The sequence below is a fragment of the Arachis hypogaea genome, chromosome 12 (genome assembly GCF_003086295.3).
Source record: "Arachis hypogaea cultivar Tifrunner chromosome 12, arahy.Tifrunner.gnm2.J5K5, whole genome shotgun sequence".
Taxonomy (NCBI): domain Eukaryota; kingdom Viridiplantae; phylum Streptophyta; class Magnoliopsida; order Fabales; family Fabaceae; genus Arachis; species Arachis hypogaea.
Window position 1 is genome coordinate 115,535,261 of NC_092047.1, and position 20,829 is coordinate 115,556,089.

The 20,829-nt window shown below is 31.7% G+C and overlaps 2 protein-coding genes across 2 annotated transcripts; both read left to right on the forward strand.

The window, feature by feature from the left end:
* The first annotated feature begins 3,038 nt into the window (after positions 1 to 3,038).
* LOC112728516 (uncharacterized) lies at positions 3,039 to 12,373 on the forward strand. Its single transcript, XM_025778679.3, has 27 exons — positions 3,039 to 3,500; positions 3,640 to 3,868; positions 3,999 to 4,144; positions 5,180 to 5,296; positions 5,505 to 5,651; positions 5,814 to 6,496; positions 6,730 to 6,851; positions 6,934 to 7,025; positions 7,154 to 7,373; positions 7,481 to 7,547; positions 8,108 to 8,256; positions 8,346 to 8,419; positions 8,503 to 8,667; positions 8,773 to 8,844; positions 9,062 to 9,163; positions 9,250 to 9,339; positions 9,548 to 9,623; positions 9,745 to 9,841; positions 9,951 to 10,020; positions 10,155 to 10,334; positions 10,441 to 10,563; positions 10,646 to 10,729; positions 10,849 to 11,033; positions 11,128 to 11,266; positions 11,373 to 11,432; positions 11,628 to 11,732; positions 11,868 to 12,373. The coding sequence occupies exons 1-27, from the start codon at positions 3,411 to 3,413 to the stop codon at positions 11,979 to 11,981; spliced, it is 3,798 nt and encodes a 1,265-aa protein (XP_025634464.1). The 5' UTR covers positions 3,039 to 3,410; the 3' UTR covers positions 11,982 to 12,373.
* A 3,476-nt stretch (positions 12,374 to 15,849) lies between these two features.
* LOC112728517 (thiamine pyrophosphokinase 1) lies at positions 15,850 to 18,581 on the forward strand. The gene is made up of 6 exons (XM_025778681.3): positions 15,850 to 16,077; positions 16,166 to 16,262; positions 16,710 to 16,782; positions 16,976 to 17,077; positions 17,242 to 17,491; positions 18,148 to 18,581. Exons 1-6 carry the CDS (start codon positions 15,936 to 15,938, stop codon positions 18,267 to 18,269), a joined length of 786 nt encoding a protein of 261 aa, XP_025634466.1. The 5' UTR covers positions 15,850 to 15,935; the 3' UTR covers positions 18,270 to 18,581.
* The last annotated feature ends 2,248 nt before the right edge of the window (positions 18,582 to 20,829 follow it).

The following is a 20,829-nucleotide window of genomic DNA, read 5'->3' on the forward strand; positions in this document are numbered from 1 at the left end:
ACGCTTACCGCACCATGATAAATAGTGCAGTATTTGCAGCAAAGGCGTGTAAAATGTTGTAATATTATTGATTAGTTTGGTTAACTGGTTTTCTTACGAGTCAGTTAACATTATTGGTTGACAGCATAATAATAACCAAACTAGTTTCCTTACGAGTCAGATAATATTATTGGTTGACAGCATAATAATTTATGTCCTAAAAACTTTGCACCGAAAATACTTCAATAGTCATGTATACCATTCTATGAATAGATTTAGAGTGTATTTGACAAAAACGTTGAGGAGGAAAGAAGCGCGTTTGAGCTTGAAAGTTTTATTTTTATGTTTGATAATTTTTATCTTTCTGAACGCAGCAGAAATTTGTAACTTTTGCGTTTCACTTCATGGTTGTTGATTATCTTTGAAAAATTAGGTGAAAAAATTATTTTTTTTTTGTCAACCCTACCCTTTATTTTCTTCTATACAAAGGATATCAGTAACTATTATCTTTACAGTAGTTCTCTGTAATTCTTCATACTTTTTATAGTTTTTCCTTTCAATTTTTTTTCATCAAAATTGTTCATATTTGTTTCAATCGCTAGCAAATTAAATATTTTAATTTTTTATTATTATTTTTAGTACTCATTTTCATATTTTAATTTTTATATTTTTTATTATATTTTTTATTTATATGATAAATATTTTTATATTATTTATGTAGAGTTCTGATTTCTCATGTTATGTTTTTATGAGTTTTTTTTTATCATTTATCATACTATTTTTATATGTATATTTTTTTATGATTTTTTATGCCTTTGTTCATATGATTTTTTATTTATTTTATTATATTTCTTTTATTCATACACAAATGTTGTTAACTTTTTTATATGATATTTTTATTATTTTTTGTTCATATAAATTCTTTTTTTCTATCATTTACTGGATTGTATTTATGCTGTGTATGAATTTTTTTTATTTTTTATTTGATTTTATTCTTATGAATTTTATTTATTTTTATTGTATTTTTTTTGTTCATACGATATATGTTGTTAGTTTTATGGATTTTTTATTATTTCTTATCTATATAATTTTTTTTATTCTTTGATGTACTCTATTTTTATTTTGTATTAATTTTTTTTATTTTTTATTTTGACTTTGTAAAATTTGTAATTGTAATTATTATATACTGCGTTTATTAATAAAATTTTATATAATATAAATTATGATCCTATAAAAAAAGACAAAATAAATAAGAAATTAATTATAAGTAATAATAGAGCCATAAATAATGAAAATTTATAATCCAAAATAATATTAAATTAAAGAGTACTAAGGTAGCGTTTGTTTTGAGGTACTGAGACAGAGACTGAGAGGCTGAGATTCAGTATCGTGTTTATTAGTTCAGAGACTGGTACTAAAATTTTTGTCTCTGTCTCTAAAATTTCAGTATTTCAGTACCTCCAAAAAGTAGGGACACAGGTGACTGAAATTTTTAGAGATGGAGACTGAAACTTTAATAACATTTTATACCTAAAATACTTTCATTTCAATTAATTAATTCCAATTTTACCCTTTGTGCAAATTAAATTAGAGTTTCATTCTTGTTTCAATTTCTGTCTCCCATTTTGCACCAAACAGAATATTGAGATTTATTTTAATCACTGTCTCTTAGTCTCTGTCTCTCAGTCTCAGTCTTTATGTCTCTATCTCTCCACCAAACGCTACCTAACAGTACTAGAAAAATTATAAAATATTTTCTTTTTATTTGACATTATAAAATTTATAGTACTCTATTTCATATTTTTATTTTTTATTGTATTTATTTTATTTATATGATAAATATTTTTTTATATTATTTTTGTTAGTGTTATGATTTTGCATGTATATAAAAAATTATCTAAATTGATGTCTCTTTTAGTAATTTTTCATCTAGAAGTGACTTTGAGTAGTATAATTCAATCACTATTTATTTTGTTATAATCAATTTTGATATAAAATTTGTCAAATATAAATTATATTAACCCAAACTTACTTTTCTCAAAATCAATTTTACAAAATCAATTTTATGAAAGCTCCCATTTACAAACTATAATTCAAACACATACTTAATTTTAACATTAAATATTTCCATTAAATTCGTTCTCATTTTTCGTTTTGTGTTAAATAAAAGCTTGACTATTAAAGGAAGAAATAATATAGACACACAAAAAAAAAAGAAATAATATTCACCTGGCTATGAAATATACTAATACTAATATAAAACTGATTTTGTTAAAGAAAATTTTTTCCAATTTTAATTTTTTCATTTATAAAGTTAAACTTAAAAATTGTTAAGGACCTAATTCAGAATAACCTCTCGACTTGCATATTCGAGGCCGGCTTCTTTCTAATGGTTCAAATTGATTCCTATAATTTTTAACTTGTATTTTAATTCAAATATTTTTTTATCTTAACCAAATATGATAAGATTATCAAAGGCTATATGAAGGGGAGCTAAAGACTCCTTTGTATACGTTACTTCTTTTATACACTCTATATATCTCACATCTATTTTAATTTGGGGTCGAAATATCTTTATAAATACCACCCTACTGTTTTAAGAAAATGATCCAACAACGGTTTGGACTCGCAAATCTTCGATCCATCACAATTCATATAAAAAATTTATAGTACAAAAATTATGCTTATAAAAAACAAATGCAAATATATTTTTCTGATTATATTATATTATATTATATTATATTTTTATTGACAATAATGGGAGGTTTAAAATTTTAGGTACATTATAAAATATTCACTATTAAAGTATTACCCACTCTTAATAATTTTTATATTTAGTTAAATCAATTAAAATATATAAAAAATATTATATATACACCAAAAAAGAAGCTATTATATGTTTATATATAAATAAATATATTGTTTAATTTTTTAATATATATTTTATATTATATAATATATAATATATATAGATAACTGATTGATTGTAAATATAAAAAGTGACAATAATTATGGTCAAAATGTAACAAAAGAAAAATGATAGTAGCAGAAAAAAAATTGAGGAATAAGGAAAAAATTAATTGCAAGAGTTAATGACATACCATGTTTGCTTCATCTTGAATTTCTTCGTTCACTATGCCTCTTCATTCACCATATAAAATAACCACAGATACAATCACACCCAAACTCTCTTTTTGATAACATTTTCTCTCTCTTTCTTTCTTTCTTTCTCTTCTTTCTTCTCAATCATTCTTTTCCTCCAACAACAACAACAATAACAACAAACACAAAGTCATAACCCCAATTCTCTCTTTCTCTCTCTCTCTCTCTTGGATCACAGAAACCAAACACACACAACACATCGCAGAAACAACAACTTCGTCGATACCAGAAAGGGTGAATCACCACCCTCTCAAACCCAACCCAAAACCATGGTTGAAACTAGACGCAGTTCTTCCCAATCCTCAACCAAACGCACCCTCTCTTCGCCTTCTCCTTCTAACCCCAACAAAAGATCAAAGGTCTCCCCTTTTTCTCCAATCCGATTCATAGCAGAATTTTCAATTCCACCCTTTTAATTTTCTTTCCCCTTGATTACAAAATTATATTAAAAAAGATATTTTTTTTTTTGGTTGGGTCTGAATTTTCGTGATTATTTAGGTTTCTACCAACACCACAGAGGATGCATCGTCCACGACGCTTCCTGTTGCTGCTGCTCCTCCTGTGAACGAATCTGGACCCGGGAATGATGATCTACCCGAGACGGCGTCGTTGAAGGCCGTTGATGCTTGCAGCGATGATGTTTTGCCAGAAACTTTGTCGTTGAAGGCCACGCCTCCTTCTTTGCCGGCGGCAGAAGGGGATGATTTGGTGACGCCTCAGTCCATAGGTTAGAAAGTTGCAACCTTTTGGTTTCTTTCGTGGGAAGTGAATGATTCTTTTGCATGCATGTGGCTATTGGATAATGAATCTGTGGTGGAATTTGGAGTGAGTTTTGTGTTGAATTTTGTTAATTTTAGGTGAGGATGCGGTGGATGGAGAGAAATCAAGTGCTGCGGCGGCTTTGGCGGCGGCTGCTGCTGCCGGCCGAATGAAGAAGCGGTCAGTGAAATCGAAATCAGGACCTAAGACAGCATGGGGGAAGCTCCTTTCTCAGTGTTCTCAGGTTTGGTTTTTCGCTGTGAATTGAGTGTGCAAATTTTGCTATGTATTTTTTTTGTCTCTTGGAGTACTTGAATGGTTTTTGCATTGTGGAATTGGAATGCATGGTTAAAGTTGATCTATTGGAGTGATTTTAACGGATATAGAACTGCTTTGTCTTGAAATTTTGCACTTGACCTGCAAATTTGAATGATTGGTTGATTTTGCAAGATACTTTCTGCTTTATGGGAACTGATGACTGAAGTTTCAAAAAATGCTTCTAATGCTGCATGCTCAATTGCACTGACCGTGGTGCTTATTGCTCCTCAATCACATGTTGTTTGTGAAACTATACCTGCTTTCCTTGTTTTGATATATTAGTATGCATAAAGTAAGGAAGTTAGTGCAACTTTGTAGATAAAAGAGGGTATCTGGTGTAAGAGCAACAGATAAAGAGACAGGAAGTAATTATCCCAAAGTGGAAGGGGTGTTGTTGTATGTACTAAGAACTAACAAGGTCAGTGTAGTTATCCCTAGGTTATAAGATCGGAAAGGCTGGTGTTGTTTGTAACTAGTAATGGCTAGAAAAGGTAAGGGGTTAAATTTGATCCTTGGTGCAGTCCTATAATGTTGAGAAAAATCCTTTGTTAAACTACTTTAAAGTTCTATGCAGATATGATCTATGATAAGGACACTATGGATGGCAATGTTTGATCCATTTAGTGCACCCTACCTAATGAGATATGGCTTGGTTGTTGTTGTATTGTTCTGGCTAGAGAAAATTTTGTTTCTTGCAATATCATGCCACAGTTAGTCAATACTATGTAGGATGGAATCAATGTCAACTTTGCGCCAAAGATTTTGCATTACTTGATAAAAGCAATGCTGCGTGTGATTTCACCATAAAATATATAGGTGCTAGACATGAGTAAGTGAGACATCTACTTTGAAGCATCTTCTGCTTTTTTGGGCTTAAAATGTGGAGAATTCTGAGCTGATTGTGTTTTCATTAGTCATGTCAATCTAGAACTAATCATATTTGTTTTTCATTCTTCTCCAGATTCCTCACCAGCCTATGTGTGATCCTACCTTCACCATTGGCCAAGGTCGTCAGTGCAATTTATGGCTTAAAGATCCAACTGTTGGCAATATTTTGTGCAAGTTGAGCAACATCGAGGTAGAGGTTCCACCATATGTTTTATGCAATTTAAAACAGGCGGCTGAGTTGCTAATGATCTATCTGCTTTGCATTTTGGTTATAGAAAATGAGTCATTTGTATGATGCAAAAATTCCATTTCATATATCGGAAGGGATGATTTGTGTAATTATGTTAGATGGGTAATTACTATTTTAGATTACTGATCATGGTTGTTACTCTACACAGCGTGGAGGTTCACCTGTTGCATTACTGGAAATCACAGGAGGCAAAGGTGCTGTTCAAGTTAATGGTAAGACCTATCGCAAGAATGCACGCCTTATATTAAGTGGAGGTGATGAGGTGGTCTTCGGTTCTTCTGGCAAGCATGCTTATGTATCCTGTTCATATGGTTCCTATGAATTATATATCTGTTTTTGCCTCTTATACTTTGCACCTTCACTTACAATGCTCTATATCATTTTATATAACTGCCTTGTTTCTGTCATTCTTGAAGATATTCTATTGTGTTTTATGCGTTCCTTAGCGTGAATTCAGATCTTTCAGCAGCTCACAAATAATAATGTTGCTACCACTGGCATACCTTCTTCTGTGAGTATTTTAGAAGCTCAGAGTACTCCAGTGAATGGAATGCAAGTTGAAGCTAGATCAGGGGACCCTTCCGCTGTTGCTGGAGCATCAATATTAGCCTCATTATCTAATCTTCATAAAGATTTAGCTCGCCTTCCGCCTGCTGCTAAAGCTGGCAAGAATGTCCAACAAAACACAGATGCTTCATCACTACCTTCTGGCAATGGGGATGGTGTTCGAGACAATGAAGTGAAGGATATCACCAATACCGACGAGCAAACTGGAGCTGTTTCTGCTGAGAAAACTGTTCTTGCATCTTCTGCTATTGGTAACGAAAATCCTAGTGTTGACACCATGGAGGTTGATGCCAATGTGGATACAGATGCTGGGAAGATGGCTGCTGCTGCTACCTGTGAATTAAGGCCGTTGCTGCGCATGCTTGCTGGTTCATATCCTGATTTTGATTTAAGTAGTAGCATTACAAAGATATTGGAGGAGCGAAGGGAATTAAGAGAACTTCTTAAAGATGTTGATACCCCAGCAATATTGGCATCAACCAGGCGGCAAGCTTTTAAGGAGAGTTTACAACAAAGAGTTCTTAGTGCTGACAATATTGATGTCTCATTTGAAAGTTTCCCATACTATCTAAGGTGCATTGTTGCTTCTCGTTATTAACTTTTCTCTCATTTGATTTCCTAATATTTTTTCAATCTTAACTGGATTATACTTTTACTGTGGTCACTTCTTAGATGTTGGCTAACAGCTTGAATAATCTATATTTACTCTTATATTCTTTTATAGCCTGTAGTTACTGCTTAAAGATAGATGAGATCATAAGAAAATAAATTATGCATTCTTAGCTATGATGTTTCTATTTTTATAGCGATACGACAAAGACCGTTTTGATTGCTTCGACATATATTCATTTGAAGTGTAATGGCTTTGGAAAATTTGCCTCAGACCTCCCCTCAGTGTCCCCACGGATATTGTTATCTGGACCTGCAGGTAGTTCCTTCATTCTTGTTAATGCTTTGTTTTCCCCTTTCTGCAATCAAGAAATGCCTCTCATTATGCGATTCCTGTGTAGGTTCGGATATATATCAGGAGACTCTTGCCAAGGCACTTGCAAAGCATTTTGGTGCAAGGCTACTAATTGTGGATTCTCTTTCACTACCTGGTGTACGTTTTCTCAGATATTCTTTTGCTACTTCTTATTATCTGTTTGTATTGTTGAGATGATTTCTTCCTAAATCGCTGTTAATATAAACAGAATAATAATAGTTTTTGTTATGTGATTGATATTTCAGGGAACTCCATCAAAGGAAGTTGATTCTGCTAAAGAAAGTTCAAAGCCTGAACGACCATCTGTGTTGGCCAAGAGAAGTACACATGCTGCTTCTTTAAAACATAGTAAACCAGCTTCTAGTGTTGATGCTGAAATTGTGGGTGGATCCACAATAAGTTCTCAGGCTATGCTGAAGCAGGAGGTTTCTACTGCTTCATCAAAAGGCACTACTATTAAAACAGGTGTGCTGTTCTGTTGTTAAAAATTGAGCAACTATCTCCAAATTTACTTCCTATTGTACATATTGCATAGCACCTAAAGGTTAACATGAGGCTTAAATAATTTGCAGGTGATCGAGTAAAATTTGTTGGTAACTTCCCTTCTGCTGTCTCATCAATACAAAATTTTCCTTCAAGGTACTTTGTCTGATGGAAGAATTATTCTGAATACAATTCAGTCAATCTGCATTTGATCTGAACTTGTGGAGAAGAGAGATCTTTTTTATCCTTTTTGTTGAGTAGGCTATAACCATTGAAAATCATTCAAAAGAAGATTAAAGGAAGAATATTGAATTTCTAATTGACAGCAATTTGTTTTGAGTGGCATGAGTGTACTTTTCTCTTTTGTGAATATTATTGCTTCTGAATTTGAAATCACTTTGAAGTGGTATCTCTCAGTACAGTTGCAGCTTTGATATATATATATATATATATATTCCCAACCGGGGGGGGGGGGTGTTGAGTTGGGTTATACTTTTGTTTCTGGCATTGCGTGATCATTTCACGGGGTTTGTGATTTATTCTGAATGCATAGTATTAGGGATATTTGTTTACCTAAGGATTTCAGTTTCCATTTTTAAATTTCTTGTTTGGTGCACCCCTAGTTGTCCTCATCTAGAAAAACATTTTTTAAATATTTTGTTTAAAATTTTGTTGCCTTTGAAAATTAAGACTTAAGACTTTGCTATGTTGGACAGGGGACCAAGCTATGGCTCTCGTGGAAAAGTTATGCTTGCATTTGAAGATAATGGGTCTTCGAAGATTGGGGTTAGGTTTGATAAATCAATTCCTGATGGCAATGATCTTGGTGGTCTTTGTGAAGATGATCGCGGGTTCTTTTGTTCTGGTATTTCAATCTGCTTTTTTGAACTTAGGATCCTTTGGCTACATATTGGATCTTGTGCATTAAAATTCCATTGGTGATTTATACTGCAGCAAATCATTTGTTGAGAGTAGATGGTTCAGGGGGCGATGACGTTGACAAGATTGCAGTTCAAGAAATCTTTGAGGTGAGCCTGGTTCTATGCTTGTTCCATTGTTTTTCTCGATGCCTGGTGAAATAATGACATCCATTTTGATGTTGTTTACATAGGTTGTTACCAGTCAGAGTCAAAACGGAGCAGTGGTATTATTCATTAAAGACATAGAGAAGGCAATGGTTGGGTACACCGAGATGTTGAAAATTAAATTTGAAAGCTTGCCACAGAATGTGGTGGTAATTGCCTCTCATACCCAGCTGGACAATCGAAAGGAGAAGGTACACCTTTTTACTATTATATATTTTTGCTGATGTTTGGTTGTATTGATCTCATGTTCAAGAAATCTTGTTTGCTGATTTTATTTCTGTCTTCTATGCTTTCAGACACAACCTGGTGGCCTTCTATTTACGAAGTTTGGGAGCAATCAGACAGCACTACTAGATCTTGCTTTTCCGGTAAATAATAGTAACCATTTCGCTTCATATAATTCTTTAAATAATGATGTAATTCTTTCTTGGAAGTTGCCAGTCTTGTCTGGGCTATGCCCTTGAATATTTTTTTTGTGTCGCTTTATATATATATATATATATATATATATTAGCTTTTTGTCATGGCTCCTTCAGGAATTATTGATTATTGAACTACTGTAATTTGGTATTTAACTTTGGACAGGATAATTTTGGTAGACTGCACGATAGGAGCAAAGAAACACCCAAAGTAATGAAGCAACTTGGTCGCCTCTTCCCAAACAGAGTGACTATACAGCTGCCTCAGGTATCACCATAGATTAATATTATTGTACGATTTGTTTCGTTGCCATCAACAGTTCATGGATCAGTTCTAATTTGAAACTTCTACAGGATGAGACCTTGCTTTCTGATTGGAAGCAGCAGCTAGAGCGTGATGTTGAGACTATGAAAGCTCAGTCTAATGTTGTGAGCATTCGCACGGTGAGCCTTCCAACATCTTCTGTCCTTTATTTAATATGCCTTTATATATTTATTTTGTTTTGTTTTGCTATTCTCCTTTTCTTGATTGAATTTGTTCAGTGACTAGTATGTTGATTGTCGCTGTACACTAGATGCTCTGGCTATAAACACCAAGTGTCATGTGTTACTATTTGTTATACTTACAATGTGATTCCTTTGTTGATATCAGGTTCTCAGCAGAGTTGGATTGGAATGTCCTGACTTGGAGACTGTCTGCATCAAAGATCAAGCCCTAACAACCGAAAGTCAGCATTCTTTTTAACCTTTTCCCCACCATTTTTATTTGAAGCAAATGTAGCATCTAAGTATGGAAATTTCAGATTTGCTTCCAAAATGCTGATTTTATGCTATTGTTCCTTTTACTAGGTGTGGAAAAGATCATTGGTTGGGCAATAAGTTACCAGCTTATGCACTCATCTGAACCCTTATCCAAAGATTCTAAGCTTGTTCTGTCTGCAGAAAGGTGTCATGACTTCTTTCCATCTTGATCCTGCCATCCTAAAATTTTGAGTAATGAGAAATATAACAAAATCTTTTAATTTCTAACCCTTATTCACACTTCATCGGTGCAGCATTAATTATGGGCTGAACATTCTGCATGGCATTCAAAATGAAAACAAGAGCTTAAAGAAATCATTGAAGGTAATTTAACACATTCTGTTGCAAATTTATACATTTTATCATCTTATTATGCGCAACCTGCTTTGCATTGTAACTTTTCCAAAATATGCAATTGCCTATATTTAGTCTCTCTTATACTTGTTCTTCCATGACAGGATGTGGTTACCGAGAATGAATTTGAGAAAAAATTGCTTGGTGATGTTATTCCACCAACCGATATTGGGGTGACATTCGATGATATTGGAGCTTTGGAAAATGTGAAGGACACCTTGAAGGAATTGGTCATGCTTCCTCTTCAGAGGCCGGAATTGTTTTGCAAAGGGCAGCTGACTAAGGTAGAAGATTCTCTTTAGTTGCATCTAATGATTTGTCAAATACTTTATGTAGATTATGTAATGTCTTCAGCATCTGATACAATTACTTTGTTATTTGTATATTTAGCCTTGCAAAGGAATATTGCTTTTTGGCCCCCCTGGCACAGGAAAAACTATGCTTGCAAAAGCTGTAGCAACCGAAGCTGGAGCGAATTTTATCAACATTTCAATGTCCAGCATTACTTCGAAGGTATTAGAAGTTTTACAAATTGAAACTTCTATGTTCCTTTTGTGCTTAAGCAACACGGTGATATCATTTTTGTTTGTTGCAGTGGTTTGGTGAAGGAGAAAAATATGTCAAAGCAGTCTTTTCACTGGCCAGCAAGATTGCTCCAAGTGTTATTTTCGTCGATGAGGTTAGTATATGCCATGTGTATATTCCATTGAATTTTTTCTTTCCTTTAGAGTAATTTTTTTATTTCTTTAAATATGAGCTATCCATGGTTATTTTTTATTTTATTTATGTTTTTGCCAGGTTGATAGTATGTTGGGAAGACGGGAAAATCCAGGTGAGCACGAGGCTATGCGTAAAATGAAGAATGAGTTTATGGTTAATTGGGATGGTCTGCGTACAAAGGATAAAGAACGTATACTTGTTCTTGCTGCTACGAATAGGCCATTTGATCTTGATGAAGCTGTTATTAGGAGGCTTCCACGAAGGTAAATATGTTATTTGTTATGTCAACATCTTTTTCATGTTGATAGTATGTGATCTGTGCTGAACTAACACGAGCTTTCGTCAAAAACTCTGTAGATTGATGGTTAATTTGCCAGATGCTCCAAATAGAGAAAAAATTCTAAAAGTCATTTTAGCAAAGGAAGATTTGGCAATGGACGTTGATTTGGATGCGTTGGCAAATATGACTGATGGATATTCAGGGAGCGATCTAAAGGTTATCTTTCTATCTATCTATCAATCGCGCCTCTTCTTGGTTTCCAGAGAAGTTATCAGATCTGGTTTTGTGTAAAATATTCTGATGGTTATGTTTTCAATGACAGAATCTTTGCGTCACAGCGGCTCACTGCCCAATAAGAGAGATCTTGGAGAAGGAGAAGAAGGTAAGCTCTTTTAAAATCTTTGTTGTCTTTCTTCCTTGTTCATAAATTGCTTTAGGCTCTATATTCTTTCACACGACTCGGTTATTTGAATATTTAGAACAATAGTTCTTGATAGTGCTAAAAAAAGACAATAAGTCTACATGTTTAACAAATTGTACTGGTATTTGACATGCTAATATGAAATTCAATTTTCAGGAGAGAAGTTTAGCACAAGCTGAGAACAAACCTTTGCCGAGATTGTGTAGCAGTGCCGATATTCGACCCTTAAAGATGGAAGATTTTAAATATGCACATGAGCAGGTATGTTATACAGAATCAGTTACTTGTTCTTTCTACAGTGATCACGATCCATCTGGATCATATGTCCTTGGCTTGCAAAGGCTCTTGGCTTTCAAAGGCTATGTTATTTAACACTTCGTTTATGCATTCATGAAGGTGTGCGCGAGTGTGTCATCGGAATCAAACAATATGAATGAGCTACTCCAATGGAATGACCTTTACGGAGAAGGCGGCTCGAGAAAAATGAGATCATTGAGCTATTTCATGTGAAAGCCTCTCTGTATAGCTGCACTTCTTGCTTAGGCTAATTCTTCTATCACACCTAAATGGTGGAGCAAGGTCAGTGACCAGTTGTAATGGAATTTTCCATCATTTTGGTCCTGTCCCCTTTTGTATTATATCATAGGTTTTGTTCTTTATTTTTTGCTTTCATCCCTCATCACCATTCTCTATTTTACCTATTCAAATTTTTTCATACTTAATTAGAATTATTTGACAATTTTCATTGGAGATAAAGCTTTACTTTTAGGTCCCTTTGCTGATCCAACTCTTCTCTCTCCCCCTCGTTCTTCCTCCCTAAAGGCTTTGTGGGGTGTTCTGTTTGTACATAGCAAACTTTTTTTTTTCTCTTTTAAGGAATAAAGTTCTTATTTTTCATGATAGTTGTGGTTTGAAGTGTGAAACCCCAATCCCCCAATGCAGAATCAGACACTAATCATTGTGCCTTGTGCTTATTCTTATGCAAATCCATGATGGAGGGTGAATATGATTTTTTTCTTCAATTTTATTGGTGTAAAGCCAAATGCAAAATCAGATACTAGTAATAGTGCATTATGCTTATTCTTATGCAAATCCATGATGGAAGGTGAATGTGGTGTTCTTCAATTTGATTTGAATGTTCTCAATCTCTGTTCCTTGAGTGAATTTAGTGGCATGTGGCATAAATAATATATTATATGATTCTTTATGTTTTGAAAAATAAATATTAAGAATTAGTTAAGGCAACTTGCTAAAGGATATACTAAAGATAGTTTTTATATAAACAAAAAACTAGAATTTTTCAAAAGAGACATTCCATTTTTGCTGTGGACTTGCTATGTAAGCTGGTTTTCCTTAACCATAGAAATTTGTGACTGATGAAACATGATGCTTGATTCCATTGCTCTTGATATATTGATATCTCCATATTACATTGAAAGATAGATATATTGATATCCCCATGTTGAACAACACCTCAAACAAATTCTCCTCACGGTTCTCCACATGTAGTTTGCATTCATTGTGTGGAGCAGTGAGGTTTGAAAGAAGAAATGTTTTTTCTGCACTACTCGAATAGTGAGATCTCAAAAAATGTCATCTCAACACAACTCATGCTAAATTGTACAAGACTAGTGTGTGTTATAATTTGTATAACGAAACCAAGTTGGGTTGGTCTAGTGGTTAGTTTACTAATCTATTTAACCAAGTAAGTATTGAGGGTTCAAATTCATCCTGTGTATGTAACAATTCTTTAGTCAACGACAAATTCTTAAATGGAGTCAGATCTATAATAGATTAGTTTTTGATTTGCAGGTTGGAGATAAGTAGGAAATTAAGAAATAATTTGTATAATGAAATTGGTTATTTGTGTTGTTTAAGTGTTTAACTAGTATTTTCAATTGTTAGAAAAAAGGATGTATGTCAATATAAAATTTATAATAATTGAATTGATGGTTACTTTTTGTGTATAAAAATATTTTTAAAATTACGTGTATTATCACATACCATTAAAAGATAGATATAATTAAATAATTATGTAAAAATTATATTATTATTTTATCAAAATTAATTTAAAAAAAAGGGGTGATCAAAATGAATAGAAGAGTGATGGATCATAGATATTAATTGGCACATGGGATGGGAGATGGCATAATACTATAAATTCCAAAACAATGATTGGTTTACATCACTATATCAAAGAAAAAAGAAGCAAGTCTTAGAGGACCAACCGTTCCTAGTTATGAATGTCCCTTCAAAACGGAGCATACCAAATCCTCAATAATGCAACAATACAAGTACAGCTATATCCACACAAAAATCCTTATTTTATTTTATTTAATTTGATCATGCCAAATAAAAAAATACTAATATAAAGTAAACCATGTTTTTGGTACATTAGTTTTTAAAATACTTAAGAATTTGAGTACTTCAAACTTTCATATATAAATATATAAATACCGTGTGAAAAGTGAAAACTATTAAAGATGTGAGTGTTATAAATATCTAGCATTCCATCAAAATAGTATATATACTTATGTTCCTTTATACATGTAACTTTTAACGAGAATTAGTAGATTAATATGCATTATTAACCCCATCCTTCATTAATTAAATGTGTATAAACAATAAATATAAAATTAATCAAGATATTATACACTTTATCTTTTTAGTAAATAGTCTTAAGTTTAACTCTTATAAATCACAAGTTTTTTATTTTAATAAATACCTATATAAAATAAAGATACCTTTAAAAAAGAAATGTGAATTAAATTAGCTTAAGAAATTACTAAACTTTTGCCCCCCTACTAGCGCAGTCACAAATCACAATAGTCAAAAAAAAGTTTATACACACACAGTCAGTGAAGTTAAACGCTAATGGGCTTCCGAAAAATTAAGAAATACAGCACTTCTTAATCTCTAAAATTTGAATTTTTTATTTTTAATTTAAACTTTAAACACTAAATCTAAGCTAAACTTTAAATATGAGCCATTAATATAAAATATAATAAATAAAGAACTAAAAATTATTTAATTAATAAAAAATACAACTCTCTATACTTAATAAAAAAATATTTAATGGCTTAGAAGTAAAAGACTTCCATTGAATACAATAAATATAATATTAAAGTAATTTTGACTTTTGTAGATAAATTATAACAATTATATTAGATATATATTATTATTAGCTACTAAAATAATTATTAATATAAAATATATATTAAAAATAAATTAAATAATTAATAATATTTGACTTATTTTAAAATAGTTAAAATATTTTAAATTTATATTATTTAAAATTTATTAATTATTATTATAATTAATAAATATTAAATAAAATAAGTTTAATTTTTTTTGAATCCCGCTAGGAACCAATGAGAAATCTTGACAATGTGTACAATGAGTTAGTTATTTATCCCAATAGAGATAAATAATAAATTCAAAAACTCTCGTTCAATTATTTCACATCAAATTTCAAATTTCAAATTTTTAAAAAATCTAGTTAGTTATTTTAAAAAAATAACCATATGAATCCTCCTATACTCTCTTCTTTTTCAACCGGTGGCCACCCCCACCTTCATCAATAATTATCCATTTCACGGTCGCTTGGCTTGTTACACGCCACTCACCCTTAATAAAAATAACCATCTAATAAAAATAATCATTCGCATACCTAATGAATTGAACATCTAACATATTTTAATTATATATAACTAAACTAAATTCAATCAAAATAATCATCTACATAAAAATTAAAATAACCATCCGTATGGCTACTAAAATGACCATCCTAAATTAATTATTAAAATAGAAGAAGAAGATGAATAAACAGAAAAAATAACTATTGTGTGAAATATAATTTTGAAGGACTAATCATGACGAAAGTGGTGAGAAGAGGATTGAAGGAATGGGAGAAAACGAAGCCGGTTCGGAAGAGAGGCACGAAAACAACGGCAATAACGTTAGGCTGAGCGTCGGAGAACGAGGCGCGTCGGGCTGACCGATGGATGTGAGGACGGTGTCGGTCGGAGAATGCGGCGCGGAAGTATGGCTGGGAGGAATTCAGTGACACGAGATAAAGATCGGAGAAGATGACGGTGAGTTTTAGACGTATATTGGTGGTTACGGTAATATTAGAAATAACTGTACGTAGTGTGAATGGGTTTAAATATTAATCTTAATTTTCAAATTTTAAAATTTGAAGTCAAATAATTAATTAATGATCTAATTTTTAACTGTAATTTTATTTTTTTTTAATCTATTGTACACGTGATACACAATTAATATTGATTTCCAATATTTTTTTTATTTTTTTTATCTTTTTTTTTTTAATCTTACTATCATTACCTTTAAACAACACGTATAAATACATTGTTAACTAATTTTGATGGCTACCATGTTTGAAATTCAACACGTGAATGTGAGAGCTGAAAGAGAAGCAAGCGTAGAGAGAGAAGAAGAAAGAAGATGGAGGATTCTTTCATGTCTCACCGTTCAACGTTCCTTCTTCCACCGCAGAATAAAGACAACACCTCTTCTGTAACTAACTATGCTCTCGTCATTCTCAATCAGCGCCTTCCTACCTACGCACCTCTTCTTTGGGACCACGGTACTCTCTCTCTCTCTCTCTCGCTTCTTATTCCATTGTCGTTTTGTTTGTGTTTCTTTATTTCTCTGTGTCGTTTTGCGTGCTACAGCGAAGCTGAGAGTGTGTGCTGACGGTGGTGCCAATCGCCTGTTCGATGAAATGACTCAGCTTTTGCATTCTGAACAGCCATCTCTTCTTCAATCCAGGTTTCCCTTTTTTTTTTCCAAAATTTTTTGCTTGCATGAGTGTTTTGTTCAATTCAGAAAAGAGGGTATCCGAATTCAGAATCAAAATTGAAAATTGTAACTTTTTTTATTTTTTTTTCATGACACTTGCTTGCTCCAAAATAATTAGGTACTTATTCTTCCTTTAAAGTGAGGTTTTATGTTCAGAGTCTTGTTAATAACTTTGAGAGTTAAAAATGGAAAAAAAAAAAATTGGAGTATTGATTTTTAAGAAAAATGGAAAATTGTAACCTTGTTTTGTCCTTTTATGTACTTCTGGCTACTGTGTCACTATTTTATTGGGGTAATAATTTCATTTTCTAACTATATGTATTTGGATGTAGTCATCAGTTCTATTCTAAGTGGTTTTTTTAGGTGTTTTGCTATATATTCTTTAGTTGGAGATTTAGGTTGCTGAGTTTTATATAGGTACAAGCCTGATGTAATCAAAGGTGACATGGATTCAATCCGGACAGAAGTACTCGAATATTATAAAAAGCTGGTATTTTGCTCTGTCTATTTGTTCTATTCTGCAGTGGTCTTTTTGCCTTAGCTTTTATATGCATGTGAAGTAGTGGAATATGGTTTTAATGGTTCAACAAATTCCCATTTAAATTGGTCCTACTTATTACTTCCTTATATGTGATCTTTCCATAAATCATTCCAAGGGTCTTATGTTTGTATCCTGTCTGCAGGGAACTAAGATAATAGATGAATCTCACGATCAGGATACCACAGATTTACACAAATGTATATCGTACATACTTGACCAAACACCAGATATTGATAAATCAAAAGTAAGTTGCTCATCTGGTTATACCTTTTTTTTTATACTTTTTAATGGTGCTTGGTGATTTTTCTGTTGCCAAATCAATAAGCAACTATTATTGAGACTTATTAATTTTATGGGATTAGTCCAGCTGAGCACTCTTGACTTTTTCCCCACTTGACATAATCACAGCTTTGCATTCTTGTTACCGGAGCACTTGGCGGGCGATTTGATCATGAAATGGGGAACATCAATGTTCTATGCCGTTTCTCTAACACTCGAATTGTCCTTCTGTCTGAGGATTGCCTCATTCACCTTCTTCCGCGGAGTCACTGTCATAAGATCTTTGTTCAATCTTCCATTGAGGGTCCACATTGCGGACTGATTCCCATTGGAATGCCATCTGCGAAGTCTACAACCACCGGCCTCCGGTGGGACCTTAGTAAGTATATTGTCGTAATCATCAATACTCTTCCATGGTTTCTGCCTGATGACATGCTGCCACAAAAGTCCGATTCTTCTATAGTCAATTCAAATTACTAGATTAGGTGGACTTTGCATAATATCCTGTATTTCTTGTGAATAACTTAATAAACACATACTGTATCTAAAAGCGATCGGGCAGTTGTTGTCCACTTGTCCTTAAAGGCAGATCCTGAATGCAAACTTTGTGAATAAAATGGATTGGTATGGGGAGCTAACTTGGTTTTTTAAACCAGATATATGTAGTTAGTGTTAGGGTGTGTCTTGTTTTAACACATGTAAAAGGTGATTCTACAACTAAATTTTTTTTTATATAATTGCAAAAGCTGGAAACTTTTTTATGAGAAGCTATTATTATCAGTTTCCACTTAATGGCATATATATTTGTTTCAAGTTGGATTAATCTATCTGGATTAGTTTTGAAATTTTACCAAATTTGTGTAAATGCAAAAACAGCAAATATAGTATAAATTTGATATTTTTTTGTTGGATAGTTAGATATGGCTGTGATGGTTCTGATTAATTAATATATTGTCTTTTTTAATCACTGTTGTTAACTTGTTTGATAGTGGAAGCAGATGATAACTAACTACTATCTTATTTTGTCTATTTCAGATAACACAGAGATGAGATTTGGTGGCTTAGTAAGCACATCAAATATAGTAAAAGGAGATATAGTAACAGTTCAGTCTGATTCAGATCTTCTTTGGACCATTTCCATCAAGAGGAAACCCTAGTTAATGCCACTCATTCCACTGAAGCCAATTACACTTATATGAGCAGAGAGAATTCATGGATGAATTTTCTGACAAGCATAGAGATGAGTATTTACCAAGATGCCAAGGGGCATTGGGCATGTACTACTAATTAATGAGCACTATGGAAGCTAGCAATGTACTAAAGAAGATGAAGCAACTTTAGGTTGCCTTCTGATTTTCCACTTCAAGCTGTAAGTTTATTAAGCTATCAAATGTTAATTTCCATTCATTTGTGTCAATACCATTATTTTAGAAATTTGATCACTTTATATAAGAAACTTTGTTTCATAATGGATTAATCCGATTTGATAGTTGATACAAATATACACGGGCATTAAGTATGCCACTTTTTGTTTCTGATATTACAGTGGTAATTGTGTTTTTTTGAAATATAGACGGCTGGAGTATTATTTTCAAATGTGGAACCGCTTAATTAAAAAAGTAGAAATTGAACCGTCCGATTTGTTAGAGGTACAAAAATCAAATCGTCTGATTTGTAGAGATACATAAATTGGACCGTCCAATTTGTGGGAAGTGCAGAAATCAGACCATTCAATTTGTGTTTAAAAAATTAAAAATTAGTGAATATTAAGATAAAATAAAAATGAGGAAAAATTCAATTTTTTTCAAACAAATTTCAAGATATTTTGTCCTCAATAAAATTTTCGACTATGTTATGTGTATACCAAAATTAACTATCAAAGTTAGCTATCAATATAAAATACATGTTGAAATATAAATATACATTAAAAATATATTAAATAACACATATATTTATTATTTAAAAAGTTTTTGTAAAATTTATTACTTGGAAAGATTTTGAATTATTTTTGTCAAATAAATTAATTCTTCTATGGTTTTTAATAAAATATTTAACATGTATATTTAATAAATAAATTTTTAATAAATTTTATTACAAGATAAATAGGTTTTTTAAAAATATCATTATAATAGTTTGATTTGAGATTTTTTAGAATTAATTGACATGCCTACTCAATAAAAATTATAAGACAAATGATGATACAAGTTTAATATATTGGATATATATATTATTTTGTATTAAAAATATTTTTTTTATTAAAATATTATATTTATACAAAAAATTATTCACAAAATAAAGTATCCTATATTTGTATATATGTACAATAAATATATTTGTATATATGTAAATGTGTTATGTGTCCTTGGATTAACTCTAACTTGTATAACGAACATGTCCACATCGTAATCTAAATATGGTTGTATTTTACTTTTTAGGTATTGTTGAATATTTTCTTTTAAAAAGATAGAATCATAATGTGATTAATCTAGTCGCGTTAACTAAAGAATAAATCTTTTATTCGGTCTCACAAATTTTAATGTTGAATAATCTTGTCTTTCACTATTTTCTTTTTCCATTATAATTGAAGTCTTCAAACATATAAACTATTAGATAAAATAGGTTAGGATTTAAGAATGATTAATATATAATATAACTCATCATCTTTTTTAATTACTATAAAAGTAGACATATTAGTCATTCAAATTTGTATATATAAAGTAATCAATTTGTTAACAATAATTTTTTTAATGATAGTTTTAATAAAAGAGAGATTTAATAGCAAATGTGAATACGTTTTGGAATAAATAGAACAGTGTAATGTTATTGAAAATTAACTTGTTATTAAAAATTTGAAAAATAAAATATAAAATATTCTAAATGTATAATCCTAAATTTTAAATTTAAAAAAAATTTAAATTTAAATTATTAATATAAAATTTATTTAATTAATTACTTAATAAAAAATATTTAACTATGAATCCATTTTGATAATTATCAAAATCAAATAAGATAATTTTGTACTATTCTTTGCGCTCTTTTTAAAAGTTTTATACAAATGGATGAATTTAAGATAGTGAATGAGTGTTTCGTCTGACCTGGACAAAGTATTCGAATATGTTCTCATATATTTTGCATTTAGTCCGAGATACTTTCTTAAAAAAAAATATCGGTTGAACTGTCTTAATCAACTAAAGTTCTGTGCAGGTTGATGTTTATTAGGACCATTGTGATTATTACTAGATTGTCATAACAGGGTAATACACTTTGAGCATCTTTTTTAATGAAGGTGATCTTAGATAGATGAAGGGTCTTACTTTTTGGCTCCGACCTAGAATACCTCTTTCATGTGTCTTTTTTCAAGAGATTTTTTAGACCTCTACTTGCAAACCCTCCTACAATCATATGGCTGTGATGCTTAGTAGTTTTTCTAGGTTTATTCAATCCCTCTCTTTCTCTAATCTTTTAATCTTTTCTGAATGTCTTGTACTTCCTGTCTGACCCATTAGCTTCCAGATATTTATCAAATTTGTCATCTCGTGTAACCTTTTCAATGACATTTTTTAAGATCATAACAATTATTAGTGTGATGGCCATAGATACAATGGTATTTGTAATATTTTGACTTGTTGTCTCTTTTCTTGTTTTGGATAATTCGTGGAGGTGATAACTTTTCAACTAGACAAATATCCTTATAAACTTCACCTAAAGACACTCTTA

Excerpts from the sequence above, each read along its gene's own strand:
- LOC112728516 (XM_025778679.3), top strand. The coding sequence starts at position 3,411 with ATGGTTGAAACTAGACGCAGTTCTTCCCAATCCTCAACCAAACGCACC. Across the intron at positions 3,869-3,998 it reads GGTGACGCCTCAGTCCATAG|GTGAGGATGCGGTGGATGGA; the intron begins GTTAGAAAGTTG and ends TGTTAATTTTAG. Across the intron at positions 9,624-9,744 it reads TCAAGCCCTAACAACCGAAA|GTGTGGAAAAGATCATTGGT; the intron begins GTCAGCATTCTT and ends TCCTTTTACTAG.
- LOC112728517 (XM_025778681.3), top strand. The coding sequence starts at position 15,936 with ATGGAGGATTCTTTCATGTCTCACCGTTCAACGTTCCTTCTTCCACCG. Across the intron at positions 16,078-16,165 it reads ACCTCTTCTTTGGGACCACG|CGAAGCTGAGAGTGTGTGCT; the intron begins GTACTCTCTCTC and ends TGCGTGCTACAG. Across the intron at positions 16,783-16,975 it reads TCGAATATTATAAAAAGCTG|GGAACTAAGATAATAGATGA; the intron begins GTATTTTGCTCT and ends TCCTGTCTGCAG.